At 40.2% G+C, this 21,287-nt stretch overlaps 1 protein-coding gene across 1 annotated transcript in view; it reads right to left on the bottom strand.

The window, feature by feature from the left end:
* kiaa1549lb (KIAA1549-like b) overlaps positions 1–21,287 on the bottom strand; it is a gene marked incomplete at both ends in the record, with an annotated part of 58,703 nt that overhangs the window by 27,408 nt on the left and 10,008 nt on the right. The window contains 3 exons of the mRNA XM_083916911.1: positions 375–490; positions 617–1,114; positions 4,400–4,765. Of these exons, the coding sequence (XP_083773037.1) occupies positions 375–490; positions 617–1,114; positions 4,400–4,765 (980 nt within the window). The remainder of the gene's footprint in view (positions 1–374; positions 491–616; positions 1,115–4,399; positions 4,766–21,287) is intronic.

Here is a 21,287-nt window from a genome sequence, read left to right as displayed (position 1 = left end):
ACTTTTATCAATTTAACACCCAAAACAAGCATGAAAGAAAATGTTGCCCTTTCTTAATTCTGAATTCTGACTCCACATTATATGGCAGTGATCGTTAGATTTTAGGCAACTGGTCAAAACTTTTCAGTCTGTGTTTATGTATTGATGCTGGTTGATGCAGTAGAGATACAAAAAGAAAACAACAACAACAACAAAAACAAAAACTTACTGACCTGTGAGAAAATATTATACTATCTCTATGTAACCCAAGCATGCTACTCAAAATCTGCCCTCGGGTTAGGATAACTCTTCAGCTTAAAGTGGCTTTAGTGACATTATCAGGATCAGAGAAGTCCGTATTTTGAGTGATTAACAGTAACGGATATCAGTCTAACCTGTGCTTGGGCAGAGGTATCATTCAGAGCTTTTCGGAGGCCCTGACTCAGTCCCCTTCGCAGGTTCTGCCTTTGAATGCTATCCAGCCTGTTTCTTCTCACATAGATGGAAACCACTAAGAGTGGGACAGAGACAGAGACAAAAAGGCGAGAAACCAAGACAGATGCCAGACAAAACTTGTTAGAGAAATAATACGATTTTACAATTACGTTATTTTTTAAGTGGCAAAAGTACTGCTTACTTGTTTTCACCCACAATCTCTCTGTGATGTTGCACTGCTGTGGTGGAGCCTCTGTGGTGGTGGTAAAAGGGGAAATAAAGACAGTGGTAGCCGCCCTGGGAGGGCTCGTTCTGGGGACGGGTAGTGTGAGCGTTCTCCTGCTGGTTTGAGAACTGACAGTTGTGGTGGTGGTCGTTCTCCTGGTCGCAGGTTCAGGCTGGGGTGTGGTAGAGGTGGCAGTCTTTGTGGCTCCGTTGGTGACTCTTGTGGAAGACATGGTTGTGATGGGGTGTTTCGTTTTGGTGGTTGAAGCTACAGTTGTGGTGGTTAGCTGGGCAGAGTCCGTCAAGGTGTCCTGTCGAGAGGGCATAGGTGATACCTGAGATGTCCTCTCAGTGGGCCCAGCAGAAAGGGTAATTCTGACTGATTGAGAGGGGGCTAGACTGGCTGCTTTTTCTTTGGGGAAAGTGAGCGCAACTTCTCTGGATGTTCCGGCGGTTAACTCGTCTGTCCCCATCTCTGTAAGGACAACAAACATCTCAGTCACTTTCTCTGAGTGATCAGGATCTATTGATAAGGTCAGGCTCGATGATGAGGATGGAAATATGGCTTTTACAGACACGGATGAGGATGATGATGCAGTACCTGGGTGCATGGTTGGTTTGACTAACAATATCTTACCAGATGAATGTAATGTTGCTGATGACAAAGCTGATGAAACTTTAGAAGACACTAGGGTGGGGGGGTTCATATGTAAGGAGAACGACTGAGAAGCTTTGACGCCACTGTATGATGCTGGTGCAGTCTCTGAAGATGATGATGATGATGATGATGAATGAAATGATGAAGATGATGCGTCCAGCTTCTTTGGAAGGGTTAACCCCATCAGTTTTGATTGATCAATTGTGTTATTGATATCGTCAGTGTCGAAGAAATTTACTTCAGGGTTGTTTCGAAGTGTAATAGCAGCATCAAATGCATATTCAAGAGAGTTAACATCTGGCGGAGGGGGGCTGTGCTTGTTCTTATACACCAATGCAAGAGAATAAGCTATTGCAGATGGTACAGAGTCAGTAGTTGTGTGAGAGAGGGGCAGAAATCCATCTGAACCCAATGCAGTGTTTATAGTGGCTCCTTGCTGTACACTGACAGTCACTGCAGATTTGTGATCAGCTGGAGACAAATTCAGTTTTTGTTTTTTATATTCTGATGTGCTTTTGCCATGTGTAAAAGATGGATGTTCTCCAACAGTTGGAAAAAATAAATTGGGATCACTGGCGACTACAGTTGGATCAGTAGAATTCAATATATGCAGATTACCCTCTTGTCCAGCTTCCAGCTCTGGGTGTTCATATGAAGGGCCATCTGCTTGTAAATCAGAATTTGCCCTATCAAAGCCAATAGATGTATTTTCTAATTCAAAGGCAGTGCTTTGAAAAGACACAGGCTCCGTGGCTTTCCACTTTGTATACGGTGCCATTAGTTTTGTGCCAAAGCTGAAAATAGCACTAAAAGATTTATTGCCATTTTGTCCATCACTGGGGAAAGTAGTTGCAGCAGAGGAAGCAGTGGAGAGAATGGTTCTTTGTCTGCCTATATAAAAAGATGATATATTACTTCTCACACTGGCGGTTGTTCCCTGAGTGTGAGAAGCGGCGTTTGCCCTCAGAGTCAGAATGATTTTAGACCAGGAGGAAGGAGAAGACTGCTCAAAACGGCTCGTGTGTGTCACATCATCTTTACCAAAAAGACTTTTAAGAGGTTCTAATGCAGCGGGAGAAGTTACTGGAGAAAAGGGAATTTCAATGGAAGATCCTTTTCCATAACCTTCAGAGCCTTTATTCAACATGGCGATATCTTTTGTAGTTGTGAAAGATGGAAACTTTGTTGTGAACTGCTCTGATGGAACACTTTTCTTATAAAACGCAGTGTTTCTGATTACAGCGGACTCTTCGTTTCCATTAAATAAATGAGAACTCTTTGCAGAATTCATGCAGAAGCTCTCAGTAGGCTTCGTGTGGACATCGGAGGCTGGTGACGTTTTACTGCTCCCTGCAGTTGTTTCTGCCTCAGAAGACGGTATACTGTGACCGGCTCTCTCAGACTTTATGATATGAGCTGAGATTTCAGCCATGGACACTGTCTGGTGAGATTTATTGGGAGGTGGCGTTAGATCAGATGTTGTATAAAACTTGCGGGGAGAAGTAAGTAAAGATCTTGTTTGAAAAGGTCTTTTCGAGGGGGTAATTTGGGGTGATATTAAGTCTTTGGCAGACAGACCAGTGTTGTTTTGGCTGTGGCTTAGAAACAAGGGCACTAAGTGTGTAGGCTGAGTGGTGTGTGAAAGACTTTTATACATAGTTTTAAAGGTCACATCATTTGCTAAACTGACTGGAAACACTGAACCATAAAGAGACGTTGTCCTACTGTTGGAAGAAATAATTTTTTGTGCTGTCCATCCTCGAGGCTCCTGAGTGACGTGGGGAGACCCAGTTTGTGTAACAAATTCCTGAACGTTTATGGCTCCATTACTTGGCAAATGAAGCGAATCTGACTCTGATGTGGAGGAGGTTGTTCCTGTTCTGGTGATTGAACTGAGGATGGAACCTGTGGTGAACTCCGGGCTTGTGCCTGCGAGTGAAAGTGAGTTATTCGGGTGAGCTGGAGCGGAAATGGATATGAGCTCTGCTCCTTCCATATCTCCCTGGTTGTAATTTATATTGATTGTAGGAACTCTGGGGCTGCCGTGACCTGCTGCCATCAGTAAATCCCAAGGATTAGATGCATGCTCTGACATCACCGTGCCTGAGTGAATAGGTGTTAGCTTGGTGATTGCATTTTCAGAGAGAGACGTTTTACCTGCTGGAGTTTCAGAGGGTTTGAGCGTCATTGCTGGTGATACAGTTGGATTTATAACATGTGAACTGAGACTGGACACGAATGTATCTCCAGCGCTTTTGTAAACAAAAGTCTGAATATCTATCACTGTCTTGTTTCCCTTTTCCACATCTGTTTGATTTAAAATCTGCTGTGTGGCATGACTAGAAATTGAACAGCCTTTAGGAAGAGCAGAGAGCAGTGCTGATGTGGGATTTTGCAAAGCTCCCTGCGGCCTTTGAACAGCTTGTCTCTCTTGATTGGAGGGAAACAAGGTACTAATTTCAAGATTATTGGCTGATGCAGAGTTCATACCTGGGTTTTGGCTTTGAGTGGTTTTGTATAAAATCTTTAAAAGACTTTCTCCATGTTTAGGTGTAGAATATGATTTGGATATGCTGTTTGCTGGTGACTTGATTACTTTAGTGCTTCCACTATCTCCATGGACTTTACCTGCTGATGAGTATAATGAGTGTTTTGTCATGTCATTGCTCTCTTCAATGCTGGTTTCACTTGGAAAGTGTGATATTGTGCTTTGCAGTCCCTGTGTAACAGTTGGTAGGTCAACAAGTGAATGAGTAGTGGAGTGTTCTAGACTGACTGTCCAACCCAGAGAGCTTGCTGGTGATAATATTCGAAGGGTAGGTCTTGAAACAATCCTTTGATCTTGAGACGAAGCGGCTTTGTTTATCCACCCAGCAGAAGATGATAGAGAAAATAAAGACACTATGGATGATAACACAGAAGAGGTGGATGGAGCTGATGAAGACATTGATGATGACAATGAAGAAGGTGATACTGTCGATGATGAGACATTCCCGTTTCCATCCATAAAGGTTATATGGGATGGCCTAGAGATGGTCGATGCCATTGTGACATCCTGAGGTGGTGTGGTTTGTTGGTGGTGAGACAAGCTGGAAGTCAGACCTGAGCTGGTGAAGGAGATCCTGTCTCCCACAGACAACGATGAGGAGGACATCTCTGAGCCCTGGCTGGAACTACGTGAAGGCCATTGGGTGGTGTGGGTCTCGTCCCTGGTGATGGTTGGTGAGGTTCTACTTTGATCCAGGCTCGCTGAATGTTTGACAGTTCCTGCCATGACGGTTAAGACAGAAGAAAAAACAGGCTGCCCTGATAAACCTTCCCCCTCTGACTTCGAGTCAACATCTGAATGGATGACTGAAAAAGGCACCTCCTCCGCCACCGACTGGTCAGCCAATGGATGAGCAGGAGCAGCTGTGACTGCAGGGTCGCTTGGTAAAGACAAGGAGCCAGAGGCATCATAGGATTTCTCTGTTAATAGAAAAGAAAATGAAACGACACATTAATATTGTGTTTTTAAAAAATGTACACATCCCAATCGAACACCACATGGTGAGCGCCAAGCCTACTCCTATTCACCTCTGATCTGGGGCTTTTGTCAGGGAGCTCCAAAAGCTGTCGGCAAGTGGAAAATCAGGTATGAAGTCAAATTGTGGGATGTTGGTAATAGCAAACAACCAGGACTACAGATCTATTGTGCTGGCAGGATGGAATAAATACTACTACTCTTATAAGGCAGAAATGATCTATTAAGAATTGGCAAATGATTTATGAAAGCCATTATTTACAACTTATAAATCCATTATAGATGGTGCTTTATTAGAAAGAGGTAGCAAATTCCTACAGTCTGCAAGTAAAAAAACTGTAAAAAAAACGACAGTGATTTTCTGTCGTATTAACTGGCAGCGTGAAAAATTGGTCTGCCTAAGCAGTGTGCGTATTCAGCACATAATTACATTCTCTAAACATGACAGACAGTGCAATTACAGAGAGCCAGGTATGTTACACCTCCTGAATCAAGGAACCTGATTCAAACAGTACACGGCTTCTAGCTTGAGTTGTAAGGATCAGTTCTGACAGTGTTAGATAAGCTGTCAAAGTTATTCACAAAAAAATGATTAATTGACCTGAGTAAAATCTTTTAATTGATTGATAGTTTAGTGGTAATCGAATGTTCCAAAGTGAATACATATCATAAACTACTAACACGCCAGGTTTGGCGCTAACACATCATTGTAATAGTCCCAGACAGTACTGTTCACCAAGGGCATACATGTCTGTATTCCCAAGGGAGAGAAAAAGAGACCATCTTCAAAGTGGAACAAATAGAATTAATCAAGACATGTGCTCAAGTAAAGCTAAGATAACACACAAAGGACTTTGCAGAAACTATGCCTCAATAAAGAATAGTGAGGTTTACATTATAGTTACTATCATGGAGTTGTCTCATCTGTCCTTGTATTCTCAGCACATCCTCAGAGGTGTTCTTTTATCCATTTGTAAAGCTTTGCAGTCCTGTCACACCTTCCAGCCCCTCAGCATGTTTCTCCTGATGGAGTGCATGTGTTGGAGGAACCTTTTGATGACAAACATGTACCTGGACATAAAATGTATTTGAGACTTTTTACAAGTGTCCAGCACATACCGTGCACACACAATTTCTGAGGCTGTTAAGTCCATGTTTACTGAACATGATGATTAGCCTTAGGCAGTGTGTAGCCTACTCACACTGCTGGCACTGTAAAGCTACAATGCATCCGGAAAGTATTCACAGCATTTCACTTTTTCCACATTTTATTACATTACAGCCTTATTCCAAATTGTATTAAATTAATCTCTGTCCTCAAAATTCTACACATAATGCCCCATTATGACCATGTGAAAAAAGTTTTGAGTTTTGAAAATGTATTAAAATTAAAAAACAAAGAAATCATATTTACATAAGTATTCACAGCCTTTGCTTAATACTTTGTAGAACCACCTTTGGCAGCCTCTACAGCCTCAAGTCTTTTTGAATATGATGCCACAAGCTTGGCACACCTCTCTTTAGGCAGTTTTGCCCATTCTTCTTTGCAGTTTCTCTCAAGCTCTATCAGGTTGGATGGGAGACGTCTGTGCACAGCCATTTTCAGATCTCTCCAGAGATATTCAATCGGATTCAAGTCTGGGCTCTGGCTGGGCCACTCCAGGACATTCAGAGTGGCCCTGAAGCCACTCCTTTGAGATCTTGGCTGTGTGCTTGGGGTCGTTGTCCTACTGAAAAATGAACTGTCGCCCTAGTCTGAGGTCAAGAGCACTCTGGAGCAGGTTTTCATCCAGGATGTCTCTGTACATTGCTGCATTCATCTTTCCCTCTATCTTTACTAGTCTGCCAGTTCCTGCTGCTGAAAAACATCCCCATAGCATGATGCTGCCACCACCATGCTTGACTGTAGGGATGGTATTGGCCTCGTGATGAGCAGTGCCTGGTTTCCTCCAAACATGACGCCTGGCATTCACACCAAAGAGTTTAATCTTTGTCTCATCAGACCAGATAATTTTGTTTCTCATGGTCTGAGAGTCCTTCAGGTGCCTTTTGGCAAATTCCAGACGGGCTGCCTTGTGCCTTTAACTAAGGAGTGGCTTTCGCCTGGCCACTCTGCCATACAGGCCTGATTGGTGGATTGCTGCAGAGATGGTTGTCCTTCTGCAGGGTTCTCCTCTCTTCACGGAGGAACGCTGGAGCTCTGACAGAGTGACTGTCGGGTTCTTGGTCACTTCCCTGACCAACGCCCTTCTCCCCCGATTGCTCAATTTAGACGGCCGGCCAGCTCTAGGAAGAGTCCTGGTGGTTCCAAAGTTCTTCCATTTACGAATGATGGAGGCCACTGTGCTCATTGGGACATTCAAAGCAGCAGATATTTTTCTGTATCCTTCCCCAGATTTGTACCTCGAGACAATTTTGTGAATACTTTCCGGATGCACTGTATCTGAAAACATTTTTTCCTGTCTTAAGATATTCCCTAACCATAAGATGTAATATAATAGGATCTACTAGTTACAAATTCAGGGAATGTTCCAGGTCACTAACTCTGAATGTGTTCTTAAATGTCACCAATATCCAAGAGAACAAGCATAATTCTTTTTTTAATTTGTTTTAAGAGGAATACATCCCTGAATTTCATTAACTGTCACCATTAATTTCTTAAAGACAGCTCTTTCCTGCTGTATTTATGATCCTACTTAATTATTTTTCTTCAACAAATCACTAATGGACTCAAATGTGATTAGTGAAATGGCTATACTGCAGTTTTTCATTCATTCTTAAAAAAAGGTGATTAAAAACAAACAAAGAGTGGGATGAGGGGAAATGTATTTCAGTATTCACAAAAGGACTCTAGCTCTAGCATAAAAAAATGATATGTGTCCTTCTTCGAGGCCACTAAAAAGTCAAACCACCTGGTCATCAAACTGAACGAGAACTTCCTGGCTCCCTGCCTTCTCCTGCTTAGTGTGCCCAGTGGAAACATGGATTTGGGTACGTGGGACGGAGGCCAGTGGAGGTGTGGGGTCCAACTGTGGTTTGCCACCTGCTCTAAAAGAGCTGAGTATATGGGGGAATTTAACAATGGACAAGAGGGAAAGTTGTGCAGATAAAAGGAGATAGTGATAGAGGTAGAGAGTGATGAGAAAAGGGTGGGCTGTAAGAATTAGACACGGAAAGTCCTACCAAGACCAGAGACATAAGCGCAGCAGTTGTGTAAAAGAATGGTATAAGAATGAGAAAATGATTGAATTTGCAGCAAAGTGTCTGCCTGTCCGCTGGTCCTTTCCACAAGCCATTTATCTTTGTGATTCCTCATTCTGTCTGGAAAGCAAAGCAATATATGATGTCACGTTACTGGATTTTTGTATTACTTTGTGGTTTTAAGTCAACTCGATCGTAAAAGTGCAGGGCTGACTTTTTAGAAGGAGTAGCAATGAATAGTCGATAATTGAAAACTACTTTAATTAATCTATCAATTAATTGTTTATTAAGCAAACACACCAGACATACACTGGTTCCTCTTCTCAAGTGTCCGAATGAGCTTTCTTATATGTATTTTTGGCATGTTGGACAAAAAAAGTAAGTTTAAGTTGTCATCTTGTTTTATGGTAAATTGTGTCTTTTGACATTTTAAAGAGACTAATGGATCATGAAAATGATTAGTAGTTACTGCCATGCAAGCCATAAAAGCTTGACAAAACAATATTTTCTTCAGCCTCTTAAACCCCTCTGACTGGCTGGTGGGTCAGTTTTTATTACAAACTAGTGTTGTGCAGGCAAACATTGATTGTTCACACCCTCAAAACTTTTATTTTTGTAAGAATTTTTATATGGATCTCAATGTTTCCAAAGATGTGAAATATGTCAGGCTGAATTTCGCTAATCGTACGATACCTATCATGATTACGATTTGATATATGTATACAGTATAAAATTCTATATAAACACTGTAAGGCGATATATTGTGATCTTTTAATCTAATTTTCTGAAAATGATAATACTATAAAGAAAACGCCATCATATGCATATTCTGTTACATTGGAGTGGACGAGTCAAATGGCTAGATACGTTACAACATTGCTATACAGCGGTCGGGAGTTAAACAACACAAAATGAACAACTGTCTGGCAATATCTTTGGATGTAAGCTATTTATTTAAAAAAAAATGATTCAGTGTTTTTGAGAATCGATAAAGTATCGAAAAACAAAATATATCAATGCTTGGGTGTATCAATATTTTCTTACACCTCTAATTGCAGCCATAATAAACATTTAATATTTCACTTCGGATAAAGAGTTGGAATTTGCGGATACAGGAAAGCTGTATATGATATTGTCAGGCAGTGTGGAATAAGATGACTTTTTTCCAACGTTAAAGCCTCTTCATGAGAAATAAAAGGTGAAAACTTAATTACTATAAGAAATTGATACTCCAAGCACCTATATGATGAATAAAAATATAGAATATACGTGATCTTAAAACCTATTTCAACCAACACACACAAACCACAGACCTCATTTCCAAATCCCCCCCCCAGCCCAATCTCTGAGCTACCAGGACACAGACATGACACTGTCGGGTCTCCCGCTGCTCCACTCTTATTATACACTGTTTCTTCTTTTGCTTTGAGCTGTTTTTGTTCTCTTGTGTGAGGGAAATGGTAAACAAGAGAGTATAATTCAGTAGTAAGGTGGATGGAACCCTGGGAGCAGACAAACAAATTTAAGAAGCCGTGTCAACTGCCTCAGAAGTCCCTCCTATGTTTTAGCTGTTTATGGAAGGGGGCAGCATATACAACTGCTTTGAAGTGCTATTCTTTCAAAATTAAAATTTAGAGCTTCAGTTGTGAGGTGGAGGGAAGACTGGGAGGAGAGAATTTTAATTGGGAAACAGTATCTCAACATGTGTATTGCACATACCCTCTGTGTGTTTTTGTCTGTGCATGGAGGCATCGTATCTGTGCAGGGCTGGAGGGGGATGGTGGCAGTGATGCCAAGCACTGCTGAGGTGACAGTATGGATGGGTGGGTAGAGGACACACACACACACACACACACACACACACACACACACACACACACACACACACACACACACACACACACACACACACACACACACACACACACACACACACACACACACACACACACACACACACACACACACACACACACACACACACACACACACACACACACACACACACACACACACACACAACCATGCTTTTTTTTCAGAGGGTGTAAACAGCACAGCAGGCTGAGACATGCATCAGCTGTCTGGAATACAGCCCAGTGGACACTTAACCCTGCAACCACACAGGAAAGTGTACATGGTATTAAAGGGGATGTTCATTCATTCATGCACTAATTCATTACTCCTGACAAGGAGGATACAGTATGTTTTTGTTCCAGCTTGACTGTTTGTCTGTGGCCAAGAAGACCATAAAATTAGTTTGTGGTGTGGTTCCAGGATTTTTTTTAAAGCCAATCTATAACTTTTGAAAGAAGGAACAACAAACTTATTTTCTTACAAATGAAAGCATATATATTTAAATATATATTAGCAAAATAACAAACGTTTGCTTGATTCAACACACTCAGGGGTTTTGCTGCTACAGTCCAACTTGGTCTGGTATGACCAGTAGCTCATGGTGGCAAATCTAACTTTAGAGAGATATTGTACTTTTATCAACATTCCGAGGCAGTCTGCTGTCTATGACTTTGCTACACTACATTTCAGCAACTGCTATTATCCTGTTACTGTCACTTGTTTGCACAGGGTGCATTTCAGGAAATGTTACATAGACTTGCATTTAATGTAATATTTCAATATAGGACATTCATTGTCAACAATTTAAGTAACATGAATGGGGCACTTATTCGATACACATACCAAATTGGGATGAGTGCCTTTTACTATCTGTATTAGAAGATTTAAACACTTTACAATACGGTACACACGATTTGAGTAGTTACCAGAGAAAAAAATCTGAAATTAACTGCTAGTTATCCATCCTAATCAAAATTTAAAGAGTAGTTAATGATTAGTTAAATGCGAAAAGAGTGAGGAACAAATCATTATCTACTATAAAGTTCATTAGTAATTATTAGGGAAGTATTTCTTAAATTCCCACACAAGACAAGTGTTAAAGTATTTAAAAACTACTCTGCTATGATTCATATTTTGTTTAACATTGATATCCCACATAGAAAGTTAAAAAAAAAGAGATTGGGCTGGAAGCACATCTACTGTTTCTCCCTGATTGAGAAATTTTTGCATCCGGACTCGCTCCGCCCTCCCCTGCTCATGCTCACATTCCTGTGTGTACATGTGATAGCTTGAGACTGTTTGCTAAGGGCATATTAAGATAACTAAACACATCTGAGAGAATCAGCCATAGGCCTGCAGGTTTGAGCCGGCTTTAGACAGGAGGCTGCAGGGCAGCGGAGCCCCTTGGGAAGATTGCTTGGGAAAAGCTGCCTGCCCATGGAGCTAATGTTAGCGATCTGCAACTAAGTTATAGTTTGTGCATCCTGAACCCAGTTTCAGTCAGACCCGGACTCAGATGAGGAATAGATTGTGCATTAAAATCGGCGACTAGCAGACATATCAGAATGGTAAGTGTAGTTAGCATCTTGTATTAGTTTGTGTTGTTTGTTAGCTTGTAACTGCAGCTGACAGCTATGATGGCAGTGTGTTTTTTCTCTGTACTGATCATAGACTGTGGTACTGACAGTCTTCTCTGAGCTGGAGGTTTCGGATTTCTTTGCCGGTGCTGTGTCGTAGTTGTTCCCCCATGGATTGGTTTATGGATTAGTGATGTACAAACTAAAGTTTGCCTGAAATACCTTTGAATTTCAAATTCCAGAGAAGTGCACAGACATTTCCTCCTTCAGGAGAGGAAAGTGTAGACACCTCTCTAGTGACACAATTTTCTAGCGACAAATCACTATAGTAAATGTCAGACATAGGACAGAAACAGAAGAAAAACACTTTTTTGAGTGGAGGGGGACTCCAGGTATTCATGATTTGATCTCAATCAACTAAGCAATACCTTATCATTAACTGCGCTATAAAATTTGATTAGCAGTTCCTCATTAACTACTGTTCACAGCAGTCCCTTATTCATTCGTCACAACAGTAACTATTCAAAATTTTTCTACCTTATTTTTTAGGTGTTACCCAGTTTTTATTACCTAATTTTGTAGCCTTGTTAGATGAATGAATGCAAATCTGGTTGTTGAGCACTATCATCCAAAGTGCACATCTACCACATCAAATCTTTCGTTTTTTCTTAAACATTCTATCAATCAAGAAAGCAGCAACCCTCAGATTGACACCAGTGGTCTCTCCCTTATCATAAACTGATGGGAAACAAATACTTGAAGGAAGAAACAGCTCTGGACAATCCATTGACTCAAGGCAGGCATAGCTCTCACTTGCCACCTATTTTTATTTGTCCTCCTCTCTTTTCCTTTCTCTCTGTCTCTCTCTTGCTCCAGATAAAATTGTCTATCCACTGACGGTAAGTCCTACTTCTTTTGCATCCCGACATGTCGACAAACTGACTTGTGTCCTGATACAGCTCAGGACGCCGTAGTCATGGCGTATGTTGTTGCACTCTGTCCACTCCTATTACTGCTCAACAAGGCTATTTTCCACTGTACTTGTCTCTGTGTTTGAGCTAGCCTCATTCCAGATTGGGTTATCATGATATACTATGCTGTGAGGTGATAGCAATTTCTTAGAGAAAAGTAATTTAACAAGCATTCATATTCACATGAAGTACTATCGATCTGGTAACTAAGGGCGCACTCACACTGTCCTTCCGCACCGCGCCCCGGGCTTTAAGGTACTTGTCCCCCCTCCCTCTCCCCCCGCGCCCCAGGCCTGTTTGTACTCACACTGCCTGGGCCTCGCGCAAATGCTTCTCGCTGTCCATACATCATCACGCCGTAACACGTCACACGCATTGATTGACGTCATTGCGATGCGTCTCTTTGTTTACAAATCTTTCCATAGACCTCCGAGTTTTTGTGGGTCTTGTCCGACTGTTTTGGAATATTTTCATCCGACCAAATCGGCAGTAAACACTCCACCTCCGCATCACACCAACGTGAACCTTTCGCCGCCATTGTTGTTGTTGTTAAATGCCCGCGCATGGTCCGTCCTTCTAATTTCTATGTCCGAACAGGTGCACATAAATGAATTCAGAACCGCCGTAGGCATCGTGCTCGTACACGTGCGCTTGCGCGTGCTCGTACATGTGAAAACCGGCTCTACAAAAGCCCGCCTCTCTCAGGCGGGCCGTGGACGGCCTGCTGTCTGCAGTTATGCGCGGAGCGGGTGCACTCACACTGCCCAAACACACTAGGCTTTAGCTGAAAAACCGGTTTTGGCCCGGTGCGGAAGGACAGTGTGAGTGCACCCTAAATCATCACAGTGACTGTATTTTGTTCTTTCTAAATAGCCCAACACCAGACATTACATATATATCTCCCTATAGATAGTGATACATTAGAATAATGTTCCTATTGAGCATCTCTGTGTTTTCCACTGCAGGCACTGGCTCAGTTAAACACACCAGAGAGCTATTATTCAGGGCTTTTAGCAAGCTTTTTGGGAGGTGAGAGGGGACACATTCCTTCCACTTTATCATGAGGGATTGTATATCTGCTGGCTTAAAACCTTTTGGCAAATATGGACAAACTGCCACCAAACTTAATTGATTTTTTTGCCTCATAATGTAAATTCAGAAACGAAGGTACAGCAACAATTCAGTGAATAAATGATATACACACATTGCTCGGGGAAAAAACCCTGAACTATTGAAGAAAAACACATCTTTTGATATGATGTGAAAATATTCACCACTTTTTACAACATTATGTTTATGGTCGGCACAAAATCAGATATGCGGAGTTATAGCTCTCAGCCCTCACTGTCAACATAAGAAAAGAAAAACAATTAGGCTACAAAATGGACAACCAGATGTCTCAAACATCATTCAAAAAGATGCTCATCATTAATTTAACCTTTTTTTAACCAGGAGAAGTCTCATTGAGATTAAAAATGTATTTTGCAAGAGAAACCTGGCCAAGACAGGCAGCAGCACAGTTCCACAATTACAGACAAAAATTTGTTAATCACTGTCCTCTAACTGCCCCCAACAGATTCTTTACACGTTTACTTTTAAAGTGCTAACTATGTGTAAGCTGTATGCTCCAAGTAATTAGCAAATGCACTCAAATGCTCTCTTAATGAGTTGTTATCTATTGTGGTTTCACAATGAAACTAATACTGAATAACAACTTATAAACATTAATTGGTATTGTATTTTTTTAAAGATAGCACAAACACTGAGATGATTCAGAAGCAGTATCTCTTGTCTGACAGAGAGGTTCCTAAATGAACCATCAAATCAACAACCACTATATCAGCTGTAAGGTGTTTATGAATCTAGATTATGTTAAATCATGAATGACCTTTAGAGTCAGTCAAATGCATTTATTTATATAATTAATCTTACAGAAACAAGGCGGCACTCCTCCTCTATAGACTTGATACTAAAAAGACCAATGAAAGCCCTCAAGATTCCTAAAAATAATGCTGTAAAAGCAAAACTCTTTAGGTAGTTTCAAATACCATTTCTTGACCTGAACACACTGAATAAATTCAGCATTCAGCTTTGATGAAGGATCTTCTGAAGAAGCTGAGACTTTTTGGGAGTGTAATGGCAGGGTGGCTTATTCAATATTAATATTAGATAGATGGAACCATCATCAGCAGTGAAAAAAAAGATGCTACTGTTTTTACACTTCCAGAAGAGAAGGATGAATTATCTGGGGTTACTGTGCTGATGGCTGAGAAGGTCGAAACACTTTTTTTTTTTTGCATTGCAATGTATTGTGGTGCGGAAGAGCCCGCTGGGCTAAAATTATCACACCTGTGAAAACTTCTACATATCTAACTTTACATGAAACATTCAACACTGCACAACATTCAGTTCAAAAGCCAGACTGAGTTTTCTCAGTAATGTTGGTTTCTTATTATGTTTTATAAAAAAAGTGTATAGCTCAGTCTGTAATTATTACGGATAAAGAGATCAAGGGAGGTGATTCCAACTTGAGCAGTTTCAGATAAACAGCATATTTACATAAATCTGCCTAATCTACAGCTCCAGCAGTTCATTTCAATTTTATTTGCACACTATAACTAAAGGCAAGCCAAGCCTCTCCTTTACCCTAACTATGGCTCTACCCAAACTTCATTTATAGATTCAAAATAATGACAGAGCATCACATAAGACAAACATTTTCTCAAATATGTAATTGACTGGCAGTTAAGTGATTTCCCTCTTTCAGTAATGGCAAATATACAAGTCAAAGTGGCTTGTTTGTATTTAAGTGGAAGTGCATAATAGACTTTTTTCTGATATTTTGACTTCTCATACCAAAATATAGTAATAACATTAATGATGGCTCAGCTCCATTAAGGCTACATCCACCCTACTAGGTTTTTCAATTTTAAAAATGCAGACGACCTCCGTCCTCACGTGCATGTTGGCATCGTCTCATAACTAGTACGCCCAAACTAACACACCTGAAAAAGCATATTACATGACAATTTACATACACTGGGCATGCGCGTGCAGGCGTAAACACAGTGTAAAGGCGCGGCCACACATGACAGATCATCGCGTAATGAGGCATAATTTTGTGCTGCTCAAAGTTTACCGAAGTTGAACTTTCGTTTGCATAGATTAGAAGTGAACTGGTGAGATGTAACTACAGGCGAGCCTCTGGGACCTCACGTCCAAGACGCATAAGAGTGGGCTTGACTCAAATTCAGAGTTGAACGTTGCCTTTCATTGCACTTTAACTTGTCAGAAGTTGGAAGTTCCCGAATTTGCAAGTACAAGTGAACGTAGCATAACCGACAGTGACAAGCTCTAGCTGGACGGACCAACGGCTGCTGACTAAGGCAGCATATTTGCATTTACTGTAGGAAGGGAATGTCTCCACAGACACCCAGATTGGAATACTTGGCAAAGGGGCAAGTACAAGTTCTTTCATTTGTGGGTCATAAAAATCTCTTGGATTAAATCTTTAAAATGATATCCAGTAGCTAGCATAAAACAATAGCAGCACTCATTATGTATGTTATTAATTACACCCGTGTGTTTCCTGCAATGACTTAAAAAGGTCTAACTTAAGATAGAGTTACTCTAAATCCTGTGAAGAATTAATTGTTGGATTAGAAGTAGACTGCATGGTTAAACTGAGGGAAACTGGGTCCATTTCATCACAAAATAACTCTCTAAATGCACTGAACATTACAGATTAATGGTACGTAAAAATGTAAGAATATTTTCAGAGTGAAATATTCCTTTGATGCATCGAGCAATCAGATAAGACCTTATGTGGGGCAGACAAGGTGACTGGAAGTCAGAGAGCTCAGTCAGGGCTCTGCAGGCAATCGCAGTCCCATTAAAACTACCAAAAAGTAAGTCATCTTTCAATTCAGCACTGTGCCCAGAGGCAACACTATCCTGTGAACTGTCAAGGTTGGGAGCAGAAAGAACACAGATAAAAGCAAAGGTACGTACATGTATTGTTTTGCCATGGAAGCATCATACAAATTAAATATAACAATTACATTTACCTTTCGTTACAAAATGAACGTTTATATTCAGGTTGTACAAAGAAAGTACAGTGTGAAAAGCATGATGCTCCAGTCCTCTTAGGCAACCCATATTTGAGCGATTAGGTTTGTGTATATCATGTTTACACCATGCATTAACAAAGCTCCAAACCAGGTTGGTAATCTGGAGACAAATCTGATAAATCTCCAAAAAATCCAACATCACTGCCTCTTCAAACAAGGACCTCTTGTCCTGGTATGACCTCATATACATACATATGTAGAGAGAAGGGACTGCATCAAACTGAAGCTCAAGCTCCGTCTCCTGGGGCCATGCATATCAGAGTAGGCAGGGGACGAGTGTAGGATTTTTGGCTGCATGCTGGGGCTGTGATGGGTTTGGGATTACAAAAGCCATTTAACATGGCAGGCTGCGGGTGTAAAATGACAGGTAGGGGTCAAGGGAGGGCATCAGATAGTGACGTGGCAGCTGACAGGGCTGTGTACTGAGCCAACATGAAGGTCTCACCCTGAGTTATGTACATGTATTTGCTCTGCTTCATTTTAACCACGTAAATAGATCAAATGAGGAGGGCACATTCCCTGTGGAGTTTTTGACCTCTAGTAGCACCATGGACCATGAGTGGATCCCTGTTTTGTATCTTTTTCGCGCACATGCACGCACACATTTGTCATGCACACATCGTACACAGTCCTGCCAATGGTGTTGCACTATTCCACTGACATAGAGGCGACGGTAATACTCCAAGATATGCTGCAATGCACCAGCAAGGAAGGGCTGCAAGCTAGTAAATATGGATGTAAACATTAAGGGATTTAAAATACTTAAAAATCAGTCTTGCAAATGTTTTATGAGATTGAAAATTTCTTAGATCTTAGAGATACACACTATGCATTTTGGTTTTAATTTGATTACAGGAAATCTCAACATGGGCACCTTTAAATTGACTTAAAAAGAATCATGAGAACATCTACAGATAACAAATCTTCTCTGCATTACAATATTCCTCTCATTCACTCACACATTCATACACTGAAAGCGTCAGAGCAGCCATGCAAGGCGCTGCTATTGTTTGATACTGATACTAAAAGTAATTTTATATGCAGCAGCTGTTTCAGTATTGGGTAATGTATATGATCAACCTAAATTAAAAAAGTATAGGAATAGAAAGTCGAGGGCCCCTTTTCACAAATTGGAGCCAGATCAGTAGCCAACTAAGATAGATTCACTCATACATGTACTGCATTTACGAGCATTGTATCTACTCTTTCTCTTTAAGAAGAAAAGTTAGTTTGGGAAATAATTGAATGGTGGTGGGAAAAAACAACAGGATGGGATTAGCAATAACAAAAGTTAAAATTAAGCAACCCTGTTAAGATGTCTCCAGATTTAACTTCATGCAAGCCTTGCATAATTCAAACTTACAAACATCTCTAAAATAAAATAAAAACTAGTTTGTCCCTGCAGAGTGACCTTGCTGAAGGGCTGAGGCCTGCAGTCTGCTATTCAAATGATCAATACTGTGCTGTGCATCCCAGGGAGGGTAGGGGGAGTAACAGCTTGGTCACCTATGACAGTCAGAACTAGAAAAAATGCACTCCGCAAGAGCACTCTTGTTTCACTGTTGAGGAAATCACATGGCTTTGCCTCTGACTTTCTAATTGGGCCCTCAGAGAGACTTCAGAGGATGTCAAAGCTCATCTAAGTGACAGATTGTCAAATGTGCCTGCTTTGCCTTTATATGTCCTGTGCTAACCTCCTAGCATTTTCAATTTCTATAGTATCATCAAAATGATTGCAGTGTTTAATATAATTACCTTCAACTACTAGTTATGAAACTTCAAACCATATTTTCTACACATTTGCAGTTTGAAGTTCAATAACAATCAGCATTGCAGTTTACATCCAAACTGTCCAGACTTACATATACAATACATTATATGTAGTGAAGACTGTAAACTGTCAGACAAACACCACAGTTTCAGGATTAGTGTCATCAAATCAGTTCCTAAGTTATGGTGTTGAATAATGGATATAAAATGTCATCGCTTCATCATTTCATACTATTAGGTGAGCCATGTGTTATGTGATGTCACAGTAACTTTGACTTCGAACCATCAATTCATACTTGAGTCCAAGAGGACATGTGTGGCACATTTACAGAAAATCTTTCAAGGTGTTCCTGAGATGTCCCGTTCACAAGAATTATACGAACGGACAGATGGACAACCCAAAAACATAATGCCTCCGGCCACAGTTGTTCTGGCGTTGAGGCATAAAAAGTAATTAATGAACCTTAACAGCGTATGAGCTTTTACTGTATGTGCTGGAAGCATAATATAGTTTTGTTCAGGAGTTTTCGACCCCAAAGCTCAAAAACTTTAAACAGGCAGGCAGCCACAAAAAAACTCCTAATGGTCTCATTTGTTTATGGAAATAATACGAATTAGCCAAAGTTATTTTATTTTTAAGTAATCCATGTTTAATTTATTGCACCTTTAGCTTTTGACATCAATGACATTTAAGCTAAAAAATAAATAAATCTCTGCATTTACTTGGTGAATAAAGTGACTCTTATTCAGTCACAGCGATGCATTATTCATGCTTTCCATGTCAAACTAAATTGCCTCTTGAGTATATTTACATAAACATGATGCAAAAGAAGGCTCTTAAGTGACATAACAAAGACATAGTGCAGCAGTTGGCCACTTATTTGCTGTACCTTCATATACTTGACCTTGATCATACATGCAGAGTGGTGAGTAGCTGAATCGAACAGAAACGAACAAAACCACTAACCACCAACAAACTACTAATGGTATGTTACAAAGTGCCAGCTCTGACCATGAACATTGGCTACAGTGCAGCAGAGGTTAGCAGAGGCATGAGGGGGATGGAGGGAAGAGGACAACAATGAGGGATAACAAGGTGGGATAAGCCTGTTAAGCTTCCAGGATCCCCTCTGATATCCACACTGGAGTCAAGCACAAGAATGTCAAAATATAGGTTATACAATGAACGCTTTATAATCTGGGGCTATACAAGCATGTGATAAGTTTATGTTAAGTTAATGTTAATGCTATAGCATAGGGCTAATTGACAGAATATTAGAATACTGTTTAATACTGATTAATATATTAATTGTTTTATTAATCTTTTAAACAAAAATGCTAGAAATTCAGTGGTTTCAGACCCTTAAATGTGAATATTTGCTGCTTTTCTTTGTCTTCTGCTGTTGTAAACTGAACATCTTTACTTAATCTTATATTTAAGTCCAACTGCTGGTTGGAATAAAACTAAATATATAAAATATGTGACTTGTGATGGGCATTTCTCACAATTTTATGATATGTTATAGGTTAAATGACAAATGAATGAAACGAGAAAACAAGTGAAAATGAATCATAAGTTGCAGCTCATGCATCTCTAGAGGTGCATGGAGCCAAAACTGAGAGTCACTATCCAATAATATGACCACTGCTTGTGTTTTGTCTTGGTGAGTCAGAGAGAAATATTGAAATGGAAATAACTGAAACTCATATCACTGAAATATTTTCTGGACTTCAAAAAAGTGCTTTTCTTGTGCCCAGAAGAGAAATGGCAAATAACACATGTTACATAACACCTCCTGTTTGGGGCACATTAAGGCTAAGAGACACAGGCTGTGTCACACTGCAGCTACATTTGTTTTCCTCATAAGATCCTACTATCATGTGCTCATTTAGAGGTATTTACAGCAGGGCAGTGATATGCCAGCATCGTCATGAATAGATAGAGATACACACTGTGACCTCTCACCTGACATGAAGTGTCAGTATTTTTACTTACAAATATACATATGCATGAGTAGCCGTTTCAAACCATTGAGAATATAGTTTTTAGTTGTTTTATTTTCCCATAGGTTATTGGTTCTATTACTTTCTGAAAATCAACATATGTCTGCTCTTTACTGTTACTCTATTGTTGCATTATAATGTAATTGTAATTTCAGACTGATGTAAAAACCATTCATTTTTGAAAAGCATGCAATTAAATGATTTAGAAGCAATTACTGTATGTAACACTCTTTCAACATCTAATTAAGCAAAATAATTATGACAGTTGAAAAAACAAAGAATGCTTAGAGGGCATATTCAAAGTAAAATTCAAAACCACAAAATCTGCTTTGCAAAGGCAGGCTTATATAAGGGAATTAAGAATTTAGAGAAGAGAGAGGAGGGTTGGGGTTTTTTTGCTAGAAAGGTGAGACCCACCAATGGATATGAACCCAAAGCTCAGTGGAAGGTGAAAACATATTTAGCTTCTGCTATTCTGACATCCAGACAGAATACTTTTCTGTAATGGAAATTGCAAACTCAATGGATAATACATGTATTCAAAATGGTTTTGGCAGAAGGTGCACAAAAAAACTAAGTCGGTCTTGAACTGGGATATTGCTTTTTGACATACAAAATAGAGCCAAGTCGCTATGTGAGCCATGAGAATCACAATGGGTCCCTACATTTACCATAAGGAGATGTAACATATGTTGTCTTTATAGCGTTTTAAGCATTTTTAGCAAGCATTTAGGGGTTTGGGTTTTCGCATTTCAGAGTTAACAGGAAAAAAAATGTTTTTAATTAGTTCCCACGCACAAAGATGGTTCTGCCACCAAAAAGAGCAGCATGGTCTCAAAGGCTTTTTAATGAATGAGTACATATCTTGATGAAGGTCAGTATGTATCAAAAGAATCACTAAATATCAGTCAAAGCTCCACTTCCTTTGAAGTATGGGATAGAAAAAGGGAGTCTAAATTC

Source organism: Echiichthys vipera, assembly GCF_963691815.1.
Source record: "Echiichthys vipera genome assembly, chromosome: 1".
Classification (NCBI taxonomy): Eukaryota; Metazoa; Chordata; class Actinopteri; order Perciformes; family Trachinidae; genus Echiichthys; species Echiichthys vipera.
Note: the sequence above shows the minus strand (reverse complement) of the source record. Positions and strands in the feature narration are given on the sequence as shown.